Source organism: Dendrobium catenatum, unplaced genomic scaffold (genome assembly GCF_001605985.2).
Source record: "Dendrobium catenatum unplaced genomic scaffold, ASM160598v2 fragScaff_scaffold_1416, whole genome shotgun sequence".
In the NCBI taxonomy this organism is placed as follows: domain Eukaryota; kingdom Viridiplantae; phylum Streptophyta; class Magnoliopsida; order Asparagales; family Orchidaceae; genus Dendrobium; species Dendrobium catenatum.
Window position 1 is genome coordinate 329,985 of NW_021319878.1, and position 24,903 is coordinate 354,887.

At 35.9% G+C, this 24,903-nt stretch overlaps 2 protein-coding genes across 7 annotated transcripts in view; both read left to right on the top strand.

Moving 5' to 3' along the window:
* The first annotated feature begins 1,876 nt into the window (after window positions 1-1,876).
* LOC110092101 (probable thylakoidal processing peptidase 2, chloroplastic) lies at window positions 1,877-12,175 on the top strand. Its single transcript, XM_020816484.2, has 6 exons — window positions 1,877-3,277; window positions 8,366-8,434; window positions 8,544-8,612; window positions 8,717-8,803; window positions 11,118-11,185; window positions 11,905-12,175. The coding sequence occupies exons 1-6, from the start codon at window positions 2,054-2,056 to the stop codon at window positions 12,038-12,040; spliced, it is 1,653 nt and encodes a 550-aa protein (XP_020672143.1). The 5' UTR covers window positions 1,877-2,053; the 3' UTR covers window positions 12,041-12,175.
* Window positions 12,176-14,093: 1,918 nt separating this feature from the next.
* The window catches only part of LOC110092100 (protein MICRORCHIDIA 7), a 45,554-nt gene continuing 34,744 nt past the window's right edge, over window positions 14,094-24,903 (top strand). For 3 of the 6 annotated variants that reach the window (XR_003702671.1, XR_002302557.2, XM_020816482.2), the window contains exons 1-6: window positions 14,094-14,655; window positions 21,837-21,911; window positions 22,100-22,134; window positions 22,221-22,299; window positions 23,737-23,829; window positions 23,986-24,067. Coding sequence is in view for 4 of the 6 variants with exons in the window: in XM_020816482.2 (XP_020672141.1) it covers window positions 14,247-14,655; window positions 21,837-21,911; window positions 22,100-22,134; window positions 22,221-22,299; window positions 23,737-23,829; window positions 23,986-24,067 (773 nt within the window). In the remaining 2 variants the exon portion in view is untranslated. Of the gene's footprint in view, window positions 14,660-21,836; window positions 21,912-22,099; window positions 22,135-22,220; window positions 22,300-23,736; window positions 23,830-23,985; window positions 24,068-24,903 lie in introns of all 6 variants that reach the window. The other 3 variants (XM_028699941.1, XM_020816481.2, XM_020816483.2) reach the window with 3 other exon arrangements.

The following is a 24,903-nucleotide window of genomic DNA, read 5'->3' on the forward strand; positions in this document are numbered from 1 at the left end:
CTAGCGAGCTCCAACGATTTCGTTCGCGCTGTGCATTGTCTTTCGCAGCGAAAGCCGTCGCCTTCACCATTGATTTCGTACTCTTCGATCACTTCGCAGGAGCAAGGTATGCATCGTCTGCCCCGTCTAAAACCTTGCCTGGGATTTTAGGGTTCTATTTTTTTTTTTAAATTTATCTAGGTCGGCAAGGAAGGTATTGTTTACCCTGCATCATCTTTTTCTCTTCAGATTTTTTTTTTTTCCACAAGCTTCTCATTTCTCTGTTTCGGCAAGGTATGCCATCGTCTTCATTTTCATTTTGTCGGACTCTTGGATTTCTTGTGCAACCCAACTTATAGTTGCTTGCTTGTTCCCAGCTCTATTAACCCCTGGACATAAATGTGTCGGATGCAATTTTTTCACTTCAAAAGAATGCCCATCGGAACATAACGAAGCTCTTATCCTCCAAGGGCAACCACGATATGAGCATGTAGCAATAACTCGTGTTTTGTCACTTGCCTTAATCTTGATATCAAAGTTATGTATTATTGCATTGGAACGAATGCTTTGTTTGAAACTGCATGAATCTTCAAAACGCGATCCAACAACTAGTGAATTATCCTCTAAATCAGGACTTCTAATAACACCATCAGAAATTCCACCAACTAAACCATCATTGATTGTCGTTATGTTGCCACTTAAATCACGCATCTCAATATGGTCGCTATCACAAGTCATACCCATATTTTCTTCAAGCTCTTTCACAACAACAACAACCTCCATTCTATGGGAACCAGAAGAATTTGTAAGCATCTCCATTACATCAATATCACTTATAATGGGCATGTAATTTTTAGGCGATGTACCATTAATGTGGTAGTGTAGGTCATAAGCATGACCCCTTAGCCAGGGGCATAGAGCTTCGGTTCGTTCTTTCAGTAAATACAAATTGACATCACTTATCTCAAGCTTTAAAGTTCTCTGATTACCACCAACATATTTTAGCCTGTTCTGTCCCTTCACGGCACTCCAATATCCTCCATATTTAAACACAATATAACACCAACTGTTGAAATCCATATCTAAATCCATATCTAGCACATAAGATAAATGAGAAAAATTATATAAGGAAACATAATGAAGCATAGCTATCGGAAAAAGAAAAATTTAAAGTTCTGTTAAAAAACTGATTAATCAGATAAGTTAAACAAATTCCCTAATATCACTTATTTAAACCAGTCATATTTTTCAATAAGCATGAGGTCTCGACGGACAAAGAAAAATTTAAAGTTCTGTTAAAAAACTGATTAACCATAAGCATGACCCCTTAGCTGTATTGCCAAATATGTTCAAAACAAAGAATATTTTGAACCTTGGAGTAATGACGTGAGGTCTCGACGGGAACACAGATGGCGTGAGGTGCACGGGAGGCTTCTCGACGGGAACACAGAGGGATGGGAACACAAAGACGATGGCATGAGGTGCACGGGAGGCGTCTCGACGGGAACACAGAGGGATGATGGCGTGAAGTGTCTCGACGGAAGATGAAGCAGATTTTCGCGCCCAAAACAAGCTTGCGAACAGAGAGCACTCGAGCGGGATTTGACGGAGAGCAGAGACGGAGAGCACGGAGTGGTTTTTTAGAAATGAGAAAAGGTTTTTTAGTGGTATGTGTGTAAATATCATTCTTTAGGTGTTAAATAAGTAAATATCATAGTTTTAAGTGGTATGTATGTAAAAATCCCTTTTTTTTTGTTTGATGAAAAATATGTGTATAGAACATTTGTGATACCACTATTTCAATTTTTTTTTAAATCTGACAAATTCCAAATATAAGGATCTCGTGGCTTGCATCTCTCCAACCGTACCTGACTCAATTAGCCCCTTAGCGTGCGAAGAAATAAATGCGAAGTTCCGCCAGCAGTATCTTCCATGAGATTTCTGGCTGTCTTTCGTATCCCCAACCTTCTTCGTTCCCTGAGCCAAGAGCTCAGGAAAACGAAGCAAAACCTAAAACTAACCCTAATTTCACACCTTCTCATCTATCTCCGTTTGTTCTTGTAACCCCAGACCTATGGCCATCCGTGCCACCCTTCTCTATTCGGGCTACCTTTCCCAGAGTCTGGCCGCCTCCGCTGGTACCCGCTGCTGCAACTTTCTCCATATCAACGAGTCCGGTTGCCGTCCATTGGCCTTCTTGGCCTTCTTGGCAAACCAACTATCTGATAATGAGATATCCGGGATTTGCGAGAAGTCTTCGGCGAAGGATTGCTCATGGTCTCATGCTTCCAGGTTTCCATCACGCATATTATCCTCGATTGGAGGTTCCCGGACTGCTAATCAATCATCCGCTGCTCAGGAGCTCGTTAAGACTCCGGCCGGCACTATGGACACTTCAAAGTTGCCGATCTTCCCTAAGAATAGCCGTGAGAATCCTCCTGTTTCTGACGCCGAGGGAATATCGAAGCCTCTGGCCGCTTCTTTGGTTTCCATCAAGTCTTCTTCAATGTCTCCGGCTTCCAGGGCAAAGGGGATGTCTAAGGCTCCAGCTGGTATAGTTGCCTCTGAGTTATCGTTCTTCCCTGATAAGTCTCTTTCAAAGTTTCCAGCTTCTACTGCTGATGAACCACTGAAGTCTTCTGATGCAACTGCGGATGCATCCAGCTTCTCCATCTTTCCCAGGGATAGCCACAATGAAAAGTTACCCAGCAGAATCAACCCTTTTGTGAGATTTCTTTCTGCATTAGGAACTTGTTCAGAACCGAGTCTTAGTTTAGGGGCGTTTGGCGTGTCGGCTTCCATGAGTGCAGGATTCGATACCTCGTCACTTTTTCCATTCTTACGGGTAAGCAAGTTGCTCCCGTGCTGTGATTTCTTTCCAGGTTCAGCAAGACATGTCCCTCCGGACAAAGGGATAACTGATACTGTGGATGTGACTCAAGAATCTGATGAGCTTGCTGGATCTATCGTGTGCATGAAGAATGAGGGTGTAAAACCTGAAACAAAGGTTTCAGCTGAGGGTACATTGAAGAACTGTCCTCCTGTCTTGCTGGTAGGAACGACGAGTGTCTTTGATAATCTCGGAAGAAATGACTTGCCTGAATTCCAGGTTCAGCCTTGTGAGAAGAACTGGTGGTTCTCACGGTGGATGAATTCTTGCTCCATTGATGCGAAGATCGCTTTTGCTACAGTTATTGTTTCTTTGTTGTCAGGCTCTCGTTTGGCTGAGCCGAGAGGAATTCCTAGTCGGTCCATGTACCCAACATTTGAAGTTGGAGACCGCATCTTGGCGGAGAAGGTGAAATACGATAAAACACAATCTTATTTTTTTTCCTTCTTATAGATGAGGGGCTTATGATTTTAGTTTTGCTAAATTTGGTTATGACTTCCATTATTTACTTTAGCACTCACAGACTTTCTGAATGATCATTTTCATATTTATTTTTTGTATATATCATTTTATATAGCCATCAAGTTGAAGATCACATAGTTAATTGTCATTTATAATATGAAAATTACTTATGGATCAAGTATGATGAGATGAGAGGAAATAATGAAAATTCCATGATAAATTTTATAAAATTACAATTAGGCTGATTCTATATGAATTAAATGTAAGAAACAAAAAAATCGTTGATAGGTAAGTTAAATAGAAATGCTATGATGAATGTGTGGTAAATTTAGAAGTGGATAAATTAAAGAATTATTATATTAGAGGACGATTGGAGTGAAATTTATTGAAGGCAGTAATTGATAGTAAATTTTGACGGTTTGGATGTGCACAACAAAAGGTAGAAATTACATCATTAGATGGATATATACAATTATTATTAGAGGATTAGTAAGGAGGAGTTGACCTAAGTTAGCATGGATATAAATGGTTGAACATAATTTTAATTTGTTAAGAATATTTTAATGAATAGAAAATGAGGATTAGTAAGGCCCGACCTCAATATTCGGGATGTGCTTAATGATGATGATGATCGAGCAAGAAAATATGAATAATCGGATGACATATAATAACCCACTTTAAAGTCTTGCCTTTCCTATGTAGTTCATAAATATAAAGAATCAGATGCAAATTAAATATTATTAAATGCCTATTTATTTATTTCAAAGATATTTGAAAGCATCCATGTTTTTAAATTACAAATATCATTGCATGCAATTAGAGTCATTGATTAGGGAAGTTTTGATGAATTTAATTGATTATCAAATTATCTTAGAAGTTATAAATCAGATGCTCTGTTAGTTTTTACGATGTTAAATATAATGGATTTTTTTGACCTCATATATAAGGTAATAACTTCAAAATATAAATAGGTGTGAATTACAACTCTTTTTGAGGAGGGAACAATTTTCCATCCTTTGCTTCCTTTTTGTTGTTGTGTAATTGTGGTTTTGGGTGATAAGAAGTTATGTTAGAAAATAGGGACTTGAAGGTAAATATTATAAAATCATAATTAGTTTTTTTATTTTGCATGAATTTGAAAAAAAAGAAAATCATTGAAAAAGTTATATTGGATAAATTAAGGAATAACCATATTAGAAAAATAGTTTGAGTATCATTCATCAAAGTTAAGGTAATTAAAAGTACTTGGATATTTTGGACATGTATAGTGAAGGTTGGAAAAAGTGCCCATTAGATGAGTAAATAAGACTAGTGTCAGAGGATTGTGAAAGAGAAGTGACATGCCTAATGTTACATAAATAGAAGTTGCGCAAAATGAATTTTGACGAATATGTTTAACTTCTCATACTTAATAGTATTGAATGAAAAATGAGAATTCATAAAGTCAACCCGTAATTGTTGAGTTAAGGTAAATGATGTTGTTCATGATGATGATAATTGTGGTTATGTGAATGCTTGTTGGTGCACATGTTACTATGGGATCTAGAGCATTTGGAGGAAAAAAAATGTATTAATTAAATTTGTATCATGTGTGGTGGATTATTTATGTTTAGGCGGTCTGATATTAGTGGAAATAAATTGATGTTTTTTTTTTATAATTTTATTTTTGGATATAAATTGATGTTCATGTGTGTAAGATAAAGTCAAATTTAAGTGTCTATTCAATTGTTATGTTGCTGACATTTCTGGTGAAATTTTGGTGGAACGCCGGAGTGACAAAGTGCAAAATTTTTGGGGAAAATTTGGTGGGACATGTCATAGTGGTACCCCCTGGCACAGCCCACACAATTGTCACCCAAAAGTCTAGATATCATAGCTGAATATTTGCAACATTAACCATTTGCATTCTTCTAATCACACATTCATGCAACTATATAACAATTTGTATCCACAAATGACACTTCAGAGCAATTAAATCTGAATACAACTTCTCAGTTAATCCACCAAATATGATGCTAGTGTGATTATTACACACATTCATCAATGAAATCTGTTGACCCCCTAATTACAAATATATTAACAATTAACATAAACCATAATTTTACAAATATAAATAGCCATCCAGGAAGTCACTACTTGTTATTTAGCTTGCTTAAATACTCGTTCTTTTAACTCCTTAAATTTGAATAGCCCGATGAAGCACAACTTGTGTGATCTGCCACTTAAAGTATGATATAGCATGTGAATCACATCATATCACCTCAATTATATTTCATTTTGATAAATTTCATTTCGACGTTGGCATGGTATTTAAATTAGGCGACATGATAAAGCGTGTAATCTTGGTGTTGCATGCCAGGGATTATGTAATAATTGAAGCAAGATTCAATGCTCAAGTAACTTTATGCTATGTTACATAGGTAAATCACTCAAATGTATGAACTATCATGATTCACAATTATACATGTGACATTCTCCATCTCTTGGTAGCTATGATGAACTGACACTTTCATGCTAAGAGTCTATGTAGTCTCAAAAAAGTGTCAAATATTTACATACGTTCGACATGTGTCATACACAGTTGTCATGTGTCCAATTAAAAATGACAACAACATCATCATCATGCCTTTTTCTCACTACGTGATGTCGGTTGCATGAATCATTTTTCTCCATTGTGTCATATTAAGAGTCAAATTCTCATTTAAATCTAATAAAGAAATGTCACGTGTCTAATTAAAAAATAATAATAAAATCATACATGCATGCGGCATGCCCAACACTTGTTCCATGAAAATTTAATTTAAATTTTATTTAATCCTCAAATTTTCTAATAGTTTATTCTCTTTCAAGAACTTCTCTCGTAAATATTCCTTCCCCAACTTTTCCTTTCTCGCATGCTTGACTAGGGTGTGGGTTGACATTGTCGGATCTACGCATCTAATTATCACCTTCTAAAGCCCGACTCTCATATGTTCATTTCCCAACTTCTCTCCCATCTCGATGTCAAAGTTCGATGCCAAAATTCGACAATTGACATTCTCCCCCCTCTTGATGTCAAAACTGATCCCAAAGCCCATTGATACAAAGATTGACATCCTCACTGTTGCTGAAGCTTGAGGTCCTCCATGTTCTATGCGGGAATATGTCCTATATTTTCAATAATACATGTGTTCCGTATCCGTATCGTGTCATGCCCGTGTGCATCCTAGGTTTGTTGGATTGTCATTCCACAATTAGTCATCCAATCATTTGATGCAGGCAAACTAGAAAGAAAAGTCAAGATAGGAGAACACTAGGACAATTAAAACCAAACGCAATTCAATCTAGAATGTAGACATCCAAACAAATACCAAAACAAACAAAAAAGTCGAACAAACGAAATAAAATTATAAAATAAAATCACTATCCTCAGAACTACTGGCAAGCGGTTTTCTCACATGCAACGAAAAGTAGTAAAAATATGATAAGTGCTTAGGGCTTGCAAACCAAAGGTCCACCACAGCAACAAGGTCCAACGTCCAATCAAACTCCTCCAGCAAATGTCACCAAATTCTGCCAACAAACACCTCCAAAAGCTCAAGAAGAAGCATACAAGTGGAGTGGAACTTGCATAGAGAAGAAGAGATTAGAAGCCAAGACGAAATAGAGAGGATGAAGATAGAATTGGAACAAACTCTCAAGCTTTTCCAAGAGAAGAGAAGAAACCCTCATGTTTTTAAAAACTTTTCTCAAGTTCATCAACAACCTCCTCATGACAAAAACATCTCTAATTTATAAGAGAGAAGGGGGCAGCCACAACCATTTCTCCTCCATCTAAACCAGTAAAAAAAGGGCATAAATAATCCCATAACAACACCCGAAAAGATAGCACAGAGAACCGGGTAAAAGCAGCCACGGGAAAGGAGCAGGCACCCAAGGAGTCGGGACAGAGCAGGGAATCGGAACAGCCCACAGGAAGGAGCAGGAAACATGCACGGGAAACAGCAGCCAGGGAGAAATCGAGGGGACACAAAGAAGGGGAAAAGGCAAGGTTCCAAACTCCACATAATGAGCTTTCAAGTGCAATAACTCCACCAAATTATGAGCTAAACATCAGCTCAAGCAATAATGAGCTAGAACCAAGTAGCTTTCAAATTTCCAGCTCAAAACCAAAGCAGCCAAAGCCCAACCCGAGAGCAGCCAAGACCCAACCCGAGAGGCAGCAAGCATCCCAAAGACCAAAAGAACCCAAGAAGCTAGCACACCCAAGGTTTGCCATGCCCAAGCACATCCTACTCATGATCATTGGATGTTCTCCATCATTGGATAGCATAAAAAAACCTAAACAAATATTATAATATTCAAATTACAATAAAATGAAAATAAACTGGAATAATGCATGCATCATCATTTATGCCGTGCTTAAGCCTAATCATGAACTTTTTTATACGACAGGGCCATGGCCAATCATGAGTCAATTTTTATGACATAGTATTTGATCATGAGCTATTATTTTTTGTAGAGCGTCAGCCCAATCATGAGAAAAGAAGTGCATATCAACTTGCCCACCTTTGCAGGGGATCAACTTTATTCACCAACTTGCCAATGGTCTCATGATTATACATAAATTAAGATCTATGCTATTACGCGACTATAACAATGACATTACTAATGAATTTCATTAATATTGTTAATATTACAAAATGGAATGAGTGTATGGCTGTATGCATCCTGCAAAATATCATGGTAGTAGTGCGTTTGACTAGGGGCATTATTAACCCACCATTTTTTGTCAAGTTTACGACCAAATTTCACAGCAAATTAGATCTGGATTTTTTTTTTCGTGGGTTATTGATCAAGATACATATTCCTGATCTTGTACACTTCAACAAGTTTGTAACATCAAGATAACTTTTTTGGAGAATGAAGCTCTCTCTCTCTCTGTATATATGTATATATATATTAATGTGTTACAAAATCATTATTTTTTTTTGTCTCTGCGAGCAATGTTGAAATTATTTAACTCATCATTGTGTTTATGTTTATGTACTGCAGGTTTCTTATATTTTCAAAGAGCCAGAACTCACAGATATCATTATCTTTAGGGCTCCTCCAATTTTGATGGTAAGAGTTTGATTGATTTTGATGGTAAGAGTTTGATTGATTGCACCTTGTTTAGGTTGACTGCTTACAATAATTAAGCTCATTTTGACTTTTGAGTATTCTTTTGCAGGAGTATGGCTATAGTCCTCATGATGTATTCATTAAAAGAATTGTGGCTAAGGCTGGAGATATTGTAGAGGTTGGCTTCTATTATCCGTTGACCACTTTTGTCCTACTGTTTATAAATTTATTATTTTTTCATTCGAGTATCATGATTGTATATTTTTTTATTGGATTTGATAGGTTCATAATGGGAAGTTGTTGGTGAATGGCATTGCTCAAGAAGAAGATTTTATACTAGAGCCACTTGAATATGAAATGATACCTGTTGTATGAACTCTTTGCTTCATATAACTTGATTATTTATTACTTCGTTATTATATTATCTGATGCAATACAAGACATGGATGAAGGTTGCATTAGATCAGTTCAGCATTTTTATTTTTATCTTTATTTTATGCATTTAATTTCCATGAAAAAATAATTAGAACTATCCTTTGTTTCTGGATTATTTCAATTTCTTTATGTATTGCCATAGAATCGTGTAAAGAATGACCGACCTATGATGATTGCCTATATTATACCAAGAAATTTATCTAGGGTAATTTAAACTCACCTTCCAAATTACATAATTTTCGGATTTAGCTTTTCAAGGTCACATGATCATATTGGTGATATTCATCAATACCATAGGTATCATAATCAAATTGGTTTTGCTATTCTTTTGATATCTATGGTCTTACCCATTCTTACTATAATACTTAATTGTCTCACATCTAATGAATTGTCAGTTGCCTTATGAAGAACCTTGGTGTCCAAGCTATAGTTCGTATGGATGTTGTCATCATTTATATAGATCATATTATGGCTCTCTATGCGTGATCATTTCCTCCATCCAAAATCATATCTTTATGAGAAGTCACGGCAAATACCGGTTTTTCAGACTCCAATTGTTCAGAGACCTGTGTCAACCCCACAAGTTAAAAAATCTATGCCAAATCTACCAAATTCTTTCAAAGATTGGCCTATGTCAATTAAGCGTGTCTGTGTTAATGATTTGGGATCTGGAGAGAGCTTGATTATGATGATCAGTTATCAATAACTAAATTTTTTATTGAGCCTGAACTTAAGATACTGCCTAAATTTGACTATTGAGATATTGAGTAACATTATTGTTGAGCTTGAACCTTAGATGCCTTTTGTTATTGTTGTTATTCACAGACATATTGAGATGAAAAAAAGGGTTCCAAAATTTCATAAACTACCAGATTCTTCTTCAAATATACTAGTTCAACAAATTCATTATTATTGCTTACATCTCATGATCCTCTTCAAATATACAGGTTAAATTCATTTCTACCGCTACCACCATTATATGACTATTGGATCCTCTTCCATGGCACTGATAAAATAAAGTTTTATGTAGTATGATGCCTTTGGAATCCAAAACCTTCATGTCTACTTTTCTATGTTAAGACTGCATGTGTTGATGATGTAAGATATACACATGAGCCAATTTCACTACCACCTCGATGGACATCAGGCTTTAGGGCAAGAGCCTTCTGTTTTCTCCATAAATAGGGATATACAAGCTTCTTAAATGCATATAATTTGAATTTAATGCTAAAGCTAATCCTTCTTTTTCTTCCATTGTATTCTTTCTTTTCTCCTCTCCCCTGACTTTCCTGGGGCTGAAAACTCTTTTTGACGGGTTTCTCTCTCAAATTGATCTCCCTTCCTTACACTCTATCTAGGTCTTCTGTTGGGCTGGCCCCTCTTGGGCCGGTTGAACTGGTCCCTAGTGGTCCAGTTTTAACCTACACGAGGCAGCCCAAGTGCTGCGCGGAATCAGGGAAGGGAGAAAGGGAGGGGGCGGCTGATGCTAGGGGGCACACATGCTAATTAAAATTGCTTGGGAGGAAAATTTTGAATTAGGGGGTTGTTTAGGAAATTTGTACTTGTCCTTTGTCTTTAATTAGCTCTTTTGGAGAGGGTTGGCTTTCATCTTGAGATTGGCTGAATTTTGAGATCTAGGGTTTGGTTCTTTTGGGCTATAGGTTTTGCTAGAGATTTGGAGAGTTGTTTCTTCCTCTCGAATTGAATAAAGTTATATCTTGTTTAGCTATTCTTCTTCGTGGATTGAATAGAAGTTATTTTCCTTGGTTTTACTCTCCAATTTCCTGAAAATTCTGCATCATATTGCTGATTTCTCTCTGAAATCAGCAGATTTCTCGCTGTTTACACCGATTATTGATTGGTTTGCTTGCGAACTCAAGTATTTCCTCTTGGATTACTTGAGAAGTCGAGTATTTCCTATCAGCTTCCCTTTTTGTTGATTTTTGTTGTATATGGTTCAGGAAGTCTGATGATGACTTGCTATGAGTATTTCCTAAATCACTCCTTGAATCAGACCTATATTTGTTTTTCTTGCTTTTGCAGAATAGTGACTCTTGTTAGTACATTATCTAGAGGTTTTGGAAGCAAAAAAAGGATATTATTGTTGCTTATTTAAACTTATAATTTTTTTATTTTATTTTTGAATAAATTTTTGAGCTTTCGACTTTCCAATTGCTTTGAACTACCTCTGTTTCAGGTTTTATACTTCAAAAATCATAGTAATTATTGTTTGGCCTTATTTTTGCAGCTAGTTCCTGAAGGATATGTTTTTGTGCTCGGAGATAACCGAAATAACAGTTTTGACTCCCACAACTGGTAAGTTCTCAAACATAAACCTGGAGACTTGATTTATCACTGATTATTGATGTTTGTGTGGGCTCATTTTGCTGCTTGAGTGTGGAAATTTTAGTTGGGGAAAATATTTAGTTTTCTTAAGAAGTGCTTCTATTTAAATTCTAAACATCACAGATTTCTTTATCTTTCCATTAAGAACTTTACAAAACAAAAAAATTGACAGCTGAATCATGAACGGCACCAAATGGGATATATTACTATAATATAGGCATTTACTATTTAGAATGGGAATAAAGTAGGGTCAGAATGTCTGACTCAATTTCCATTGGCAAAATTAAAAAAAAAAAGAATACTATAAAAAAATGGAAATCGCAGACAGAGCGTGGTTAGGGAATTATTCTGTGCAGAAGCCGAACCCGTCCGGATACTTAGCGACACGGCTCAGTATCGTGGTACTGCTCAGTACCGCGGCTAGATATCGCTGATGTGGCTCATTCTTGTTGGTATTCGAATGTAAAGTTGAGTTCGATGTCCGCACAGAATAATCTCTACTTAGGAAGGAGCCAAAGCGCAAATATGTTTGGCGCAGAGGCTGTTGTGATAATTTTTAAAGCTAATTGTGATGAGACGGGAGTTAAGATAATGTCCAGAATTCTACGCAATTTTTTTCCATCTGTATCAGACTATATTAGTTCTGGAGGTTATATTGAAGATTCAATTGTTACCTTTCTATTGTACAGGGGTCCCCTTCCAGTGAAGAGCATAATCGGAAGGTCCATACTACGCTACTGGCCTCCATCGAAGATATCAGACACCATTTATGAACCTTACTCTGTGCAAGATCAGCTGATGATTGAAAATCCTCTCATTTTGTGAGGAGTTTGTCGTCCCAAGATCGATCAATTTTGAAAGATTAAAATAATCTCCCACTGTATAAAAATTTTAATTTGGTCCATTAAATTTTTAAATATGTATTAAATTAATACTTTTATGAGTTTATTTAAGTTCCTATTTAAAAGATTTAGGTTTTATTTTTTTTTCGTTGTAAAAGTTTTGATTAAATTTGTCCTCTATAACTTGAAGTGAATATACATACTCATACATGTGTGTAAAGAAGTTGAGTTGAGTCGGAGTCATCTTTTGCTTGAGCTTTTTGATTAATTAATTGAGCTCGAGCTCAAGTTTAAATTTAGGAGTTTGAGTTTGCTAATAAGTTGTGATTTTTATAATAAAAGAGAAATTCATTCTTATTTAAATATTTATCATAATAACATCATATATATGAAACAATATCTAACATTCATAGATTCATAACAAAACTATTGTATTGTAATTAACATGAGCATAGAAATGAAAAAAGTCGGTTTCAAGTTATATTTTATGTACCTTTTTCTTATAGCCCGGAGCATAAAAAATATACTAATTTATTGATTAAACTCATGGGTAATGTAAATTGACCTTTGAGGAATGATGAATATAGCAAAATATTTGAGATAAATATGAATGCTTTCTTTGGATTGTATTAAATAAAAAAAATCAATGGTTTGGATAAAATAATTAAATGATAAAATAAGTAATTCTTTCATATTAGATTTTGGGGCATATTTGAGTCTCAAAATGATGATGAGGGTTGTCCTCCACAAATGCATATTGGAGGAGGGTGAGGATAAGAAATTTAGCTCAACGATGAGCAAGAAGGAAATGATTGTCGTTGAGGCGAGTGTGCTGATGCGCCCAATTTGAGTAATCCCGTAACTCTTTTGCTAGAGAGGAGGGGGAAGATGGAGACTAGTTAGGCGACGATGACCAAAGAGAATATGAAGTATCATTGGCTGCTAGCGACCCAAAGGTTCACTTTGGACAAGTTATTAGAACACTCATGGAGTTCAAAACTTTGGTGTTGATGTAGTGGCCATTGTCCTATATTCAGTTATAATAAAGTTTCACAACAGGCTATTAGAAGTCCCCTTAAGTCTTTCAACCAAAGAATTAGTTTATCTCTGATCCTTCCCTCTTGACCACAATCAAATGATGTTTAAATATTGTACGAATAAAGATCAAACAATGTAGGCGGCTTTGATATTGTGAACCATGTTCAATCACAGGCCAAAGAAGGTGCGATTATAATTTGCAAAGATCTTTTAAAAATATCAACACACATTCGTTGATAATCTATTTAGTTTTGCAGTAGACCGCCATCAAAATAATATAATATATGATACATGAAAAAAGCTAAAAAAAAAAAATCTTTTATACTTTTGTCGTTGATAAAAAGAAAAAATTTCAAACTTCACCACCACCGTTTATCACGAGCGAATAAACTTTGGAGAATATAAAAAAATAAGTTGACAATAACGAAAAAACGTCAAAATGAAAATGACATTCATCCTCTTTTATATGCAAGAACATATGATTATAGGATGTATGTTTTTATCTGAACATAACTTCTAGACATACAACAACAACAACAATATCAAGCCTTTGTCCCACTACGTGGGGTCGGTTGCATGAATCTTTTTTCATCATTATGTCATGTTAAAAGTCAAATTCTCATTTAAATTTAATAAAGATATATTATTTCTAATATTTTCTTACCAAATCTTTTTAGGTCTATCTTTTGTCTTTCTTAACATAAGTCAATCTAATATCTCAACTTTTCTAATCGGGTCATCAGAAAGCTTCCGTTTAATGTGACCAAATCATCTATGAAGACTCTATCTAGTCTTATCTACCATTGGTGCAACTCCAACCTTTTCGCGTATAAGCTCATTTCATATCCTATCTAAATAGAATGAGACATATTAAATTAATTTTCCCTTTGAAATTAAGTTAGATTGAAAATATTGCATATAGTAGAAATCCGCATAATCCGATTCAAATATTGCATATAAGGAAAGAAAATGGGTAGAAATCCGCATAAACCAGCGGATTCAACAAGTTAGAACAGTCTGTGAGTAGATGGCGCACGATTCTCATATAAGAATCGGAAAACAGTCCGTGAGTAGGAGGCGCACGATTCTCATATAAGAATCTGAAAGTAATAAAGAAGCCTACCGTAAAGTAGCTTTCTTCTGGTCATTTTATGATGGAGGAGACAACAGTGAAAATAGAGACGGAGCCGCTGGAACGGTTCGATCGGCCCCTTCTGCTAAAAGCGCCGCCTCCTTTATCCGGCGATGTCGCCGTGATAGATCTCAGCAGCAGCGGAAGTGATTCTGAGGTGGAGACTGAGAAAAGGTCCAGGGCTTCGGATGGTGACGTAGGGGCTTCCAAGAAGCGTAAATTGGAGGGCAGAATGTTGGCTGATCTTCCTCCGGGTTTTCTTGACCCTCTTCCCTCGTCGGGGGAGAAGTCAATGCGGCCTTCGTTGCTTTCTCCTTCTCAGCCGGTGGCGTCCAAGTCACCGGCGCTCCGTCAGGGTTCAAGACAGTTCTGGAAGGCGGGGGATTTTGAGAGCCTGCCCGTTGTTGATGATTCGACGCAGTTTTCCTGTAGGTTGATTTCCCTTTTTGCTTTTGATCTTAAAGGCAATTTATTAGTAGCTGCATTGGTGTTTTGGGATGTTGCTCATTGTTTAAGATTATGCTTCTTGTTTCGGCATTGAACAGTAGTGCGTGTATTCCTTTCGTTGTTCAATTGTTTATGGGTCTGTCCGGTTTGAATGATATGGGGGAAAACGTAAAGGAGGCTCGTTTTTCTTCTTTTTAACAAAATTCGATGGAAACGTTGTGTAAAGAAAATAGTAAATTAGAAAATGTTTTTTGTTTCCTGCAATGACAGAGAAAAGGCATCATGAAAGCATATTTACGCTGCGAAGATCATCTCCAACCGAACTTCATAACACCGTATGTCGTCCACCATCTGTTCCATTTGAACTCCAAATCACATGCTAAATTCCGGTAGGTGAACAATATTGGCGTCATACAGTTCAACTACAACTACGTCAAAAAATTTGCTACGGGATTTGCCGAAGAAGCACGTGAAAGAGGAGAAAAAGCGCGCCAAAGATGGTTAACTTCGCAGGAAGCGCGCGAAAGAAGAAAAAATGATGTTCGATTGTAGAATAATGACTGCATTTTGAAGTTTTACTACATTTTGGAGTAGAAAATGGGTTTTCAATTGGAGATGCCCTAAACTTGGCAAAATGCCGTAATAAAAAGCCCTATTTATTTGTAGAGTTGTCTATACTTATTTGGGGCATATCATAAATTATTGTACTCATTCCCCTATTATAATTAGGGAATTGCTGAGGAATTCCACACACAAAATATTTTTTCTTCAACATGGTATTAGAAGAATCTTATCCTGGCTTCCATCATGCCTTGATTGCTAGATCTTGCATCTCATGCCCAAGAATTTAGGGTTGTGGAAACATTCGGAGCAATGGAGGTAATAGAATTTTAGAATTTTCCCTAGTAACATTCAAGAGGATGATTGATTTGACTACAATGAAGGCCCGTAACAAGAAAAGATATTACGATAATGGCCAGTAATAGAATTCATTAACCCCCACTACCAAACCTAGAGAAAGGGTTGAGTCAATGTTAGAGCATCAGCCTAACGACTTCAAATTGATGTGGTATGCTATGGAAGAAAGTAGTTGAAAACAGGGAACAATAATAGCTAAAGATATTTTACTCCATAGTATAATTTGATAATCTGTTTTCTCTTCCGCCTCAGAAGAAGATATACAAAATAGCTACTATCAAGAGGTCCTTTCTCTTGCTGAAAATAACGCTAACAGAAAAAGTTGGTCTTGTACTATATTGCCAAAAATAGAAACTAAGGTAGTGGAGACTAACACAACGTAACAGAAATTCAGGACTAAAATAACTATGGGTATACGATAACTATGGGTATACGATAACTATGATGCACTGCATCATAAATCCTAGGAGGTCTTTACTGAGTCATGGCAATGTTAGAATGGCCGCGTGCATGAGTCTGAAAGATGCAGGGTATAGAGGATTTGGTGTCAAAAGTACATCCAAGAAATGGCGTCAACATCATATTTAGAAATTTTGTTGAGATGTTCATGTTCACACTCATGATTATATTTAAGTTCTAATTACAATTGAGATTCAAATTCAAATGCATATTCAATTTCAATTGCCAATGTAGCCCCCTAATTTTGATTTAGATTTTGGTTAATCTCATTTTTTAGTTCCGTTTTAGGCTCAAATTCTGGCTTTTGTTCTGGCATATAAGATTAGTTTCAATTTCAAGTTTAGTTGCTAATGGAAGTGTAGGTTTATACTTAAATTGAATTTAAATCTGGGCCTAAGTTCTTGTTTACAGTATATTCATAAAATAAAATCAAATTTGATATGTTGAAGTTTGGAGCACTTTCAGAATTTCCTAGGATTTTCAGTTCACAAGTATTTATCCCAATGCATTGTATAGGTTTTATATGACCATGTCTTTTTTGCAATTAGTTTCTTAAAGTTCATGTAGGGGGCCTTATGGGATTTAGACATACCCTTATCTTGTCATCCATTTTGAATTTCAATTGCCTCTTTCATATGCATAGAAGGCTTATAATTGTCATAATAAATAATTAGTTGTGTGCAAATTTCTCATGCAAATTAGACAAATTGTATTATGCAACTGATATAAAATCAATAATGACAAATTGACAATATTAGAATGCTACCAATCGTCCTAAGGGATACCAATAATCATTTACAACATATTCTAATATGGATATATGATAAATTCTCTTGAAAACATGCTTGCTACACAAATGTAAATTTTATTTTGTCGAACAACCTTTTCAAAGTAAGCTAATACACATGGCTTAACTTCTACTAGAAATGATTTATACATTCTTAAATGTTGAAAACCTTGAAGGAAGATATCTTGAATTCCTATCTTGCTGTTTTGAATTGAATCCACCACCAATTCCTTTCCTCCTTGTCCAGTAATAGCACCTTCCTCCTTCACCGCCGGTCCCCCTTGGCAGTTGCACCTCCACCTCAACCTTCTTGCTTCCTTGCTTGGATCAAGAGCAAACATCTCTCTGGCTGCTTCCATTGAGAGAGAGAGAGAAAAAAAAAATTGAGGGATAGGAGAGAGGAGAGCTCATGGTTTTAGAAGAGAACAAAACCGATTCTATTTTTCATCCATCAATCTTTTTAAAGCAATACAAGTCACTCCTGTTTATGCTAAACAACCCAATGGGGCAAAAAGTAAAATATTCTAAAAATAAAGTCTTAAATTAAAAACATAATTAATATGCCAAGTAAGAACCAACATTTAACAATCCCCACCTTGGCTCTTGATTTGAAATGTGATAAACATCCAATGCTAGGATTTCTTCCTTACCATCCTTAACAAGTTTAACCAATGTTGAAACCTAGTATTTGGAAGAGCTTTGGTCAGTTCATCAAATGCATTATCTTTTGTAGATACCTTCACAATCTCCACCACATTATTTGACACAATTTTATTGAGAAAGTGAAACTTGATGTCTATGTGTTTAGTTCTTTCACGAAACTTGAGGTTCTTAGATAAGAACACTATACTTTGATTGTCACAAAGAATCTTCTCCGGTTTGGAAATAGGTTGGACCAACTCTGTCACAAGCCTTTGAGCCAAATAGCCTCCTTCGCTGCATCGGTTGCAGCCATGTACTCGGCTTTAGTAGTAGATAAGGCCACAACAAGTTGTAGCTTGCATTCCAACTCACAGTATTCTCATATATCTTGAATATGTAACTGGTGAGAAATCTTCTATTGTCATTACATCTTGCAAAATCTTAATGAACATATCCAAAAAGGACATTTTCATTCAATTCTGATTTTGTAAACTTTAAACCTAAATCTTTGGCTCCATTGAGGTATCTAATAAGCATAAAAAATAGATGGAATTAGTGGAGTGGAAGGAATATGGCAGGCATGGTTAGCAGAAAATAGTGAAGAGGGAAGTAGAGGAGGTGAGTAGCAAGAGTTGATGAATCATGAATCAATGGAGTGTGAAGGGAACAAGCAGGTAGTATGGTAGGGAAACTAATAATAGGAAACATGATGCAATAGTCTAGCAAAAGGTAAGCTTCCAACTCTTCTCTTCACATCAATTGTTGAAAGGAAACTGAACTTTAGATGTGTTGATTTGGAATTCAATGGGCTGGGTTGTAATCTTGCAACAATCGGCTGATCCTAACAAAATACTAAAAATCTTGAGAGTGCATCGTGTTCATATCAGACCTATCATCGCAGGCTTTTTTTTTATTCTTAAAATGAACTTGGAATAAAAATTAGAATCAATACACATGAATCATATTTCATGTGAATACAAACTTTAGATGTGCATCATTCTGTTTCTATCTGTAAATTTTCTGGTTTCTTGCTTCATCTACCATGTTTGGGAGCATCAGAAAATTAGCATCAGTGATGCTTCTACTTCTGTATTTTGTGTGTGTTTTGGTGTTTTGTGATAGGTTTCTCTTTGCGCTTCAATGTCACAGTATCAATGGATTTGTTGTTTCTTTACATGCTAACATAATGAGTAGTATTCAATTTTAGATGGTAAAGCTAAGGGAATATATTCAATTTTAACTAAGGTCCTTGAACGCAGCAAAGGACACCTCTACTTTGACAGCTAGCTTTTAACATATCATACGTTTATCACTGTTAGACTGGTCCAACCGGTCCCGGGCAGATAGAGGTGGAACTCTTCCGCTTCCATGTACGCGTCGATCCGAATGCAGGAGCCAACTGAGCTGTTTTGGAAGGTTTTTTGAGAAAGTTTAGGAGGGAAATTGAATGTAGGGATTGTTTAAAACTTTCCTTTTGAATTGTATGCATTAAATAGTTTGTTTTCCTAGGGTTAGGGCATCTTGATTTTGGCTGAAATTTGAGATCTCTTAGGTTCTTTTTGGCTCTAGCGACGCCTAGAGATTTGGGAGAGATGGATCATCCTCTCGAATAGAGGATCAACTATATCTTGCTATTTTCCATTTCTATTTCATCAAATAATACAAATTATCTACTGTTTTCGTGGTTTTGTGTGAATTTTTGTAGAGAATTCTCGTTGTTTACTTAATATTGATAGGAAATACTTGAGATCTACAAGTATTTCCTATCAAATTGGTAACATAGCAAGTCTTGGGACCATTGGGGGCTGGTTTTTTGAAATTTCAGCGACGAAATTTCATCTTGAGAAAGGAACCCTTGCTAATTTTTGGAGCAAAAATCGGAATTTTTGATGGCAGCCAAGAAGTTAGACGCGTTGGAGGAATGCTTGGAAGGAGAGATGAGCCAAATAAAAGTTATGATGGAAGATCGAATATAATCCGTGGAAGACGAGGTTTCTGATCTCCATGTGACGATGAAGAAGTTATTGGAGAATCAAATCCAAACGACGGCATCGGAGGCGAAAGAACCGACGGGGGAAACGACAAATTTTGATTGTCGTAGGAGACACTATGAAGTGGAATTCATGGAGGAACAAGGTAGAAGGTATGGGGAAAGGTATGGGTATGGGGGCATGAGCAAAGGGGTACTGAATGGGAACACAGGAGGGATATTATGATCACTGAGGTGCTGATTTTGAAGGAAGGAGAGGGGAATTCGAAGGAGGTTTTGGGTATATGAAAGGCATGGGAAAATCAGGAGACTTGGGGCAAACACTTGGGAAAGTGAAAACTATGGAGGAATAAGGAGAAACGGGGGAGATCAGAAGGTGAGGAAGTTGAAGATGCCCATTTTCGAAGGGGAGGACACACATGGGTGGATCTATAAGATGGAGAGGCACTTCGCCATCAATGGGTTGACGGAGGAGAAGTTGACAATAACAGACTTATGTTTTGGAGGGGATGGTGCTTTCATGGTACTAGTGGAGGGACCAAAGGAGACCCCTACGGAACTGGAGAGAGTTCAAGGATTATTTAATAGAACGTTTCCAAACCGACAGGGGATGAGACTTCTATGAGTAATTCTTTGCACTAGTGCAGGATGAATCAGTGACAAACTACCGAGAGATGTTTGAACATCTAGCCAGTTGAGTGGAGCGATTTTCAGAGACGACATTGGAGGGGAACTTCCTAAAGGGGCTCAAACCATAGATCAGAGCTGTAGTGAAGGTCACGAGGCCTCGTGATTTGGGAGAGGCCATGGAGTTGGCACAACTGATGGAAAATCAGAGGTATCATGAGAGGGGAGCCAAGAGCAGCAATTCAGGGGGGTTTTAGAGGACGACGACCATTCTTTTAGCACCCAAGAGGCTTGCATCAGGAAACATTAATGAAACTCCCAGGGAGAATCTAGCAGAAGGAGGAAGTGGGGGGAACTTAAAAAAACTGATGCAGAGGGAGATACAAGAGAAGAGGGTGAATGGACTATGCTTCATATGTGATGAGAAGTATACAACAGGGCACAAGTGTAGGGATATGACAAGGAAATTGAGTTATTAACCAGAGGTCAGGGGATATGTAGGGGGGTAGTGTTGATCCTACAGGAGGTTCAAGTGAGGGAGGATTTTCTCCCATTGGAGTTAGGAAGCACTGATGTCATCTTGGGGATGAAGTGGCTGTAGATTTTGGGGGACACCAATGTCAACTGTGGAGCATTGACGATGGAGCTGATGGTGGAAGGGAGAAGAATAGTGATCAGGGGAGATGCAGGGCTCACCAAAGCCATGATATCACTTAAAATCAAGGTGAGGAGCATACAAGAGGTGGGGAATGTTATTTGATGGAACTACATAGGCTGGAGGGGATCATATTGGAGGAGGGCGGGGACATTCCTCTTTCAGTACAGCCGTTGATTCAGCAGTTCAGTGATTTTGACTGAATATCTATTTTGGCTGAAATTTGAGATCTCTTAGGTTCTTTTGGGCTCTAGCGGCATCTAGAGATTTGTGAGAGATAAATCCTCCTCTAGAATAGAGGATCAACTGTATCTTGCTATTTTTTGTTTCTATTTCATCAAATAATACAAATTATATAATGTTTTCATGGCTTTGTGTGGATTTTTGTGGAGAATTCTTGCTGTTTACTGAATATTAATAGGAAATACTTGAGATCTACAAGTGTTTCCTATCATTCACCTTCAAATTACTATACCTTGGTATGTAACAATTTAAAAGTCAACGCAAAGAAAAGTTAACAGTTCTTTTCTCCATTATGCCTATTTATTTTTGTTGTTGCCTTTCTAGCTTCAAGTGGAGAGATTTAACACTGATCATGTTTGCTTGCTACAGAAATTTCTGTAAGCTAAGAGTATGCTTGTAGTTTCTTTAAACAGAAATTTCCTATTGAAGTCTTGCTTGAATTTGGATTCATTATATTGGAAATTCACGGGTTCGGGCTCTTTCATGAATTTGCTTTAATTTGAATAGTTCATCTTTATTGACGATGAACCTTGGTTAATTGACAAATGTCGCCTTCTTATGAATCTTTGCTTTTTTTTTTATTTTGTCTGTGATGCTTTCATGTTGGGCGGTGCTTGTTTTTGTTTATTTGAATCTCTTTAAGTTTTTGTAGAAAGGATTTTTATAAGTATTCAAAGTCATCTCCTGGAACTATGTTATAAGAAGTATGAGAGACAAGTTAATTATAATATTCAATTCAAAGTTATTGTTTGTTGCCCTATGTTGCAGCTGGTGTTTCTTTTAATCTGTTTTGGTGTAACTTCCATTATTCCGAGCTTACAAGATTAATTTATTTCTTTAGTGGGCATGGACCATGTCAGAGTGCACCCTAGGTTTCTGCATTCAAATGCTACAAGCCACAAGTGGGCACTTGGAGGTACTCTTCTTTCAACCTGAAATATGGTGTCATTTATGGACTTTTATTATGTTGTACATTTACTGTTGTATATTAAATAAATATGCATCATTCTTTGCTCTTATATTATATTGATTGTGAAGTTTTATGATGTCTATTTGTCCTTTTTATGGTTTTCCTGAGTGTTGCTTTTCTTTTCTACTTCGTAGCCTTTGCAGAGTTGTTGGACAATTCGCTTGATGAGGTATTTCTTTCATTACCTGAAAAATAATTCTTTGTAATATTGTTAGATTCCTTGTCTGTACTATACATGGTTTTCTTTCTTTTTAGGTTTGCAATGGAGCTACCTTTGTGAGCATAGACATGCTAACGAATAAGAAAGATGGAACAAAAATGTTACTTATTGAAGGTGCGAATGCTTTCTTTATTTTGTTTTGTTTTGTTATACTTATACAGGTTTTGTTTGTCTTTTGCTTGTTTTCTTTATGCCTTTGAATGAAATATTTGTAATGAAATTTATTGTTCCTAGTTTGTTTGTCTTGGTTTTTCCTAGTCTGTTTTCTTGTTTAGTAATGAAACTTATTTTTCCTAGTTTGTTTTCTTGCTTTTGGTTTAGCTTTATGAATCTCCCTTCAGATTCGTTCTTCTATGTTTTTATTTGTTGTAATTCTCATACGATTTCAATTTATATGACTACCTTATTCATTGTAGATGATGAAAACACATATCTAACATTAAGTCTTTTGGAGCGTTGAAATGTTTTGCCTATGCAATATGTTGTATTATCACTATAGTTGCATTTTTTTATTATGAATTGAAGGTGCAGGCTGATAGATTGGTAGAAAAAAAAAATCAACAACAACAACAAATAATAATGTCAAGCCTTTATCCCACCATATGAGGTTGGCTACATGAATTCATTTTCTCCATTGTGTCCTATTAAAAGTCAAATTCTCATTTCAATCTCATGAAGAATGGTTATTTCTAATATTTTTTAACCATGTCTTTTTAGGTCTACCTCTACCTTTCTTAAAATAAGCCAAATCTAATACATCTTCTCTCCTAAGCAGGTCATCGGAACCGCCGTTTTATGTGACCAAACCATCTAAGGCGATTCTTTTTAATCTTATCTTCCACTGGACCTATTCCAACCTTTTCACTTTTATGCTTATCTCTAAAAGTAAAGCCGCTCATCCACCTGAGCATCCTCATCTCTGCAACACTTAACTTAATATTATGCTTCTCTTTTAATGGCCAACATTATGCACCATAAAGCATTGCAGGGCTCACCATCATCTTATAGAATTTTCCCTGTAGTTTGAGGGGAACTTTACTAGAACACAACAAGCCCAATGCATTCCTCCACTTCAACCATCCAATTTGAATTCTACTAATAATATCCCATCTATTTCACCATCACTCTGAACAATAGACTCAAGATATGTAAACATGTACTCTTATTAATGACTCAATTGGAATTTTTTATATTGAGATAAACATGATAAGTTTAGGTCATAAATTGGACTTTATTGTGGATTTCCTTGTAAAATTAACGTGTAGGGGTTTACCTAACCCCATCTAGGCAGTCTGATACAAAGGAGAAAAGAAAATAATTGTACATAGAGAAAGTACAAATTACAATTCGGATTGTTATTTATTCGGTTGAAAACTCAAATTTATATCTCTTTTGTAATTTTTGTATTAAAATTTTGAAGCTTGCTTTCATTTTTCATGTTATTATGCTTTATTGACTTTGCTTATATCTCTTTTGTAATTTTTGTATTAAAATTTCGAAGCTTGCTTTCATTTTTCATGTTAATATGCTTTCTTGACTTTGCTTCTACAGATGATGGCGGTGGTATGAATCCGGATAAAATGCGGCAGTGTATGTCTCTTGGTTATTCCAAAAAGAGCAAAATAGCAAATTGCATCGGACAATGTAAGTAACTATTATAAGCAAGAGCTGTTTTTATCCAACTTACTTTTCTCGTCTCTAAGATATTGATGAATTTACACATAAATCACTTTTATTTTTTTTGCAATAACTGACTTTTAATATTTTCCTGTTGAAATTTATTTTTATTATCTTCTCTAGATGGAAACGGATTTAAGACGAGCACCATGAGACTTGGTGCAGATGCCATCGTTTTCTCTGTCTGTCGTGGTGAAGGAAAAAGGTTAGCAATCTACCCTGTGCTTTGTGCGCTATCTTTATTGTTTGGCAATGAGTGCGTGCTCATTAATAAGTTTTCTATCAAATTTATTTATGATTTATTTCATGTGTTCATGGCTTTTCAACGAAACTATTTGATTTTTTTTGTGTGGATATTACAATTATGGACGTTTAGTTTATGTACATTCAGGATATGAAAGTTTCTTGGTTGTTATTGTAAAACAGGATATGAAAGTTTCGTGGTTGTCATTGTAAAACCATTCAGGGCTCTCTTTTTTGTTGGCAGCTCATGGTGAATATCATTTTGGGAACGAGTAAATATCCAAAATGGTTTATATACTTTCTTAGATAGTAAAATAGACAAAAATGCTCCCTTGGCTGTTCTTGGGGGTCATTTAATCCCAAACTATATAAAAGGTCCAAATTAGCTTCTGAACTCATTCAATAAGAGGCAAAATTGTCTCACCGTCAAAAGTAACGAAAATTGAAGTTTAAGTTAATGGATAATACTAAAAGAGAATATTTAGGAAATTCATATTCTCTTAAAATTTAAATAAAATATAATATAATCTACTAATACTGAAAAGTGGAGTTTATTTTTAACAATTGAAATACATATTTTAATTTTTCTTAAAAATATATTTCAATAAAATCATTATAAAAATTTAATATAAATATTCTATAACAAAAAAATCAAATCCAATTTATTTCGTTATAGTGGTATTAAGATAAAAAATGTCAAATAAAATTGTTTATTATAAAATTTATCTTGCATTCTTGCTTCGCAACCTATACGATCTTAATCCACTGATGTGGTCAGTTGCTATACAATCAGCGTAT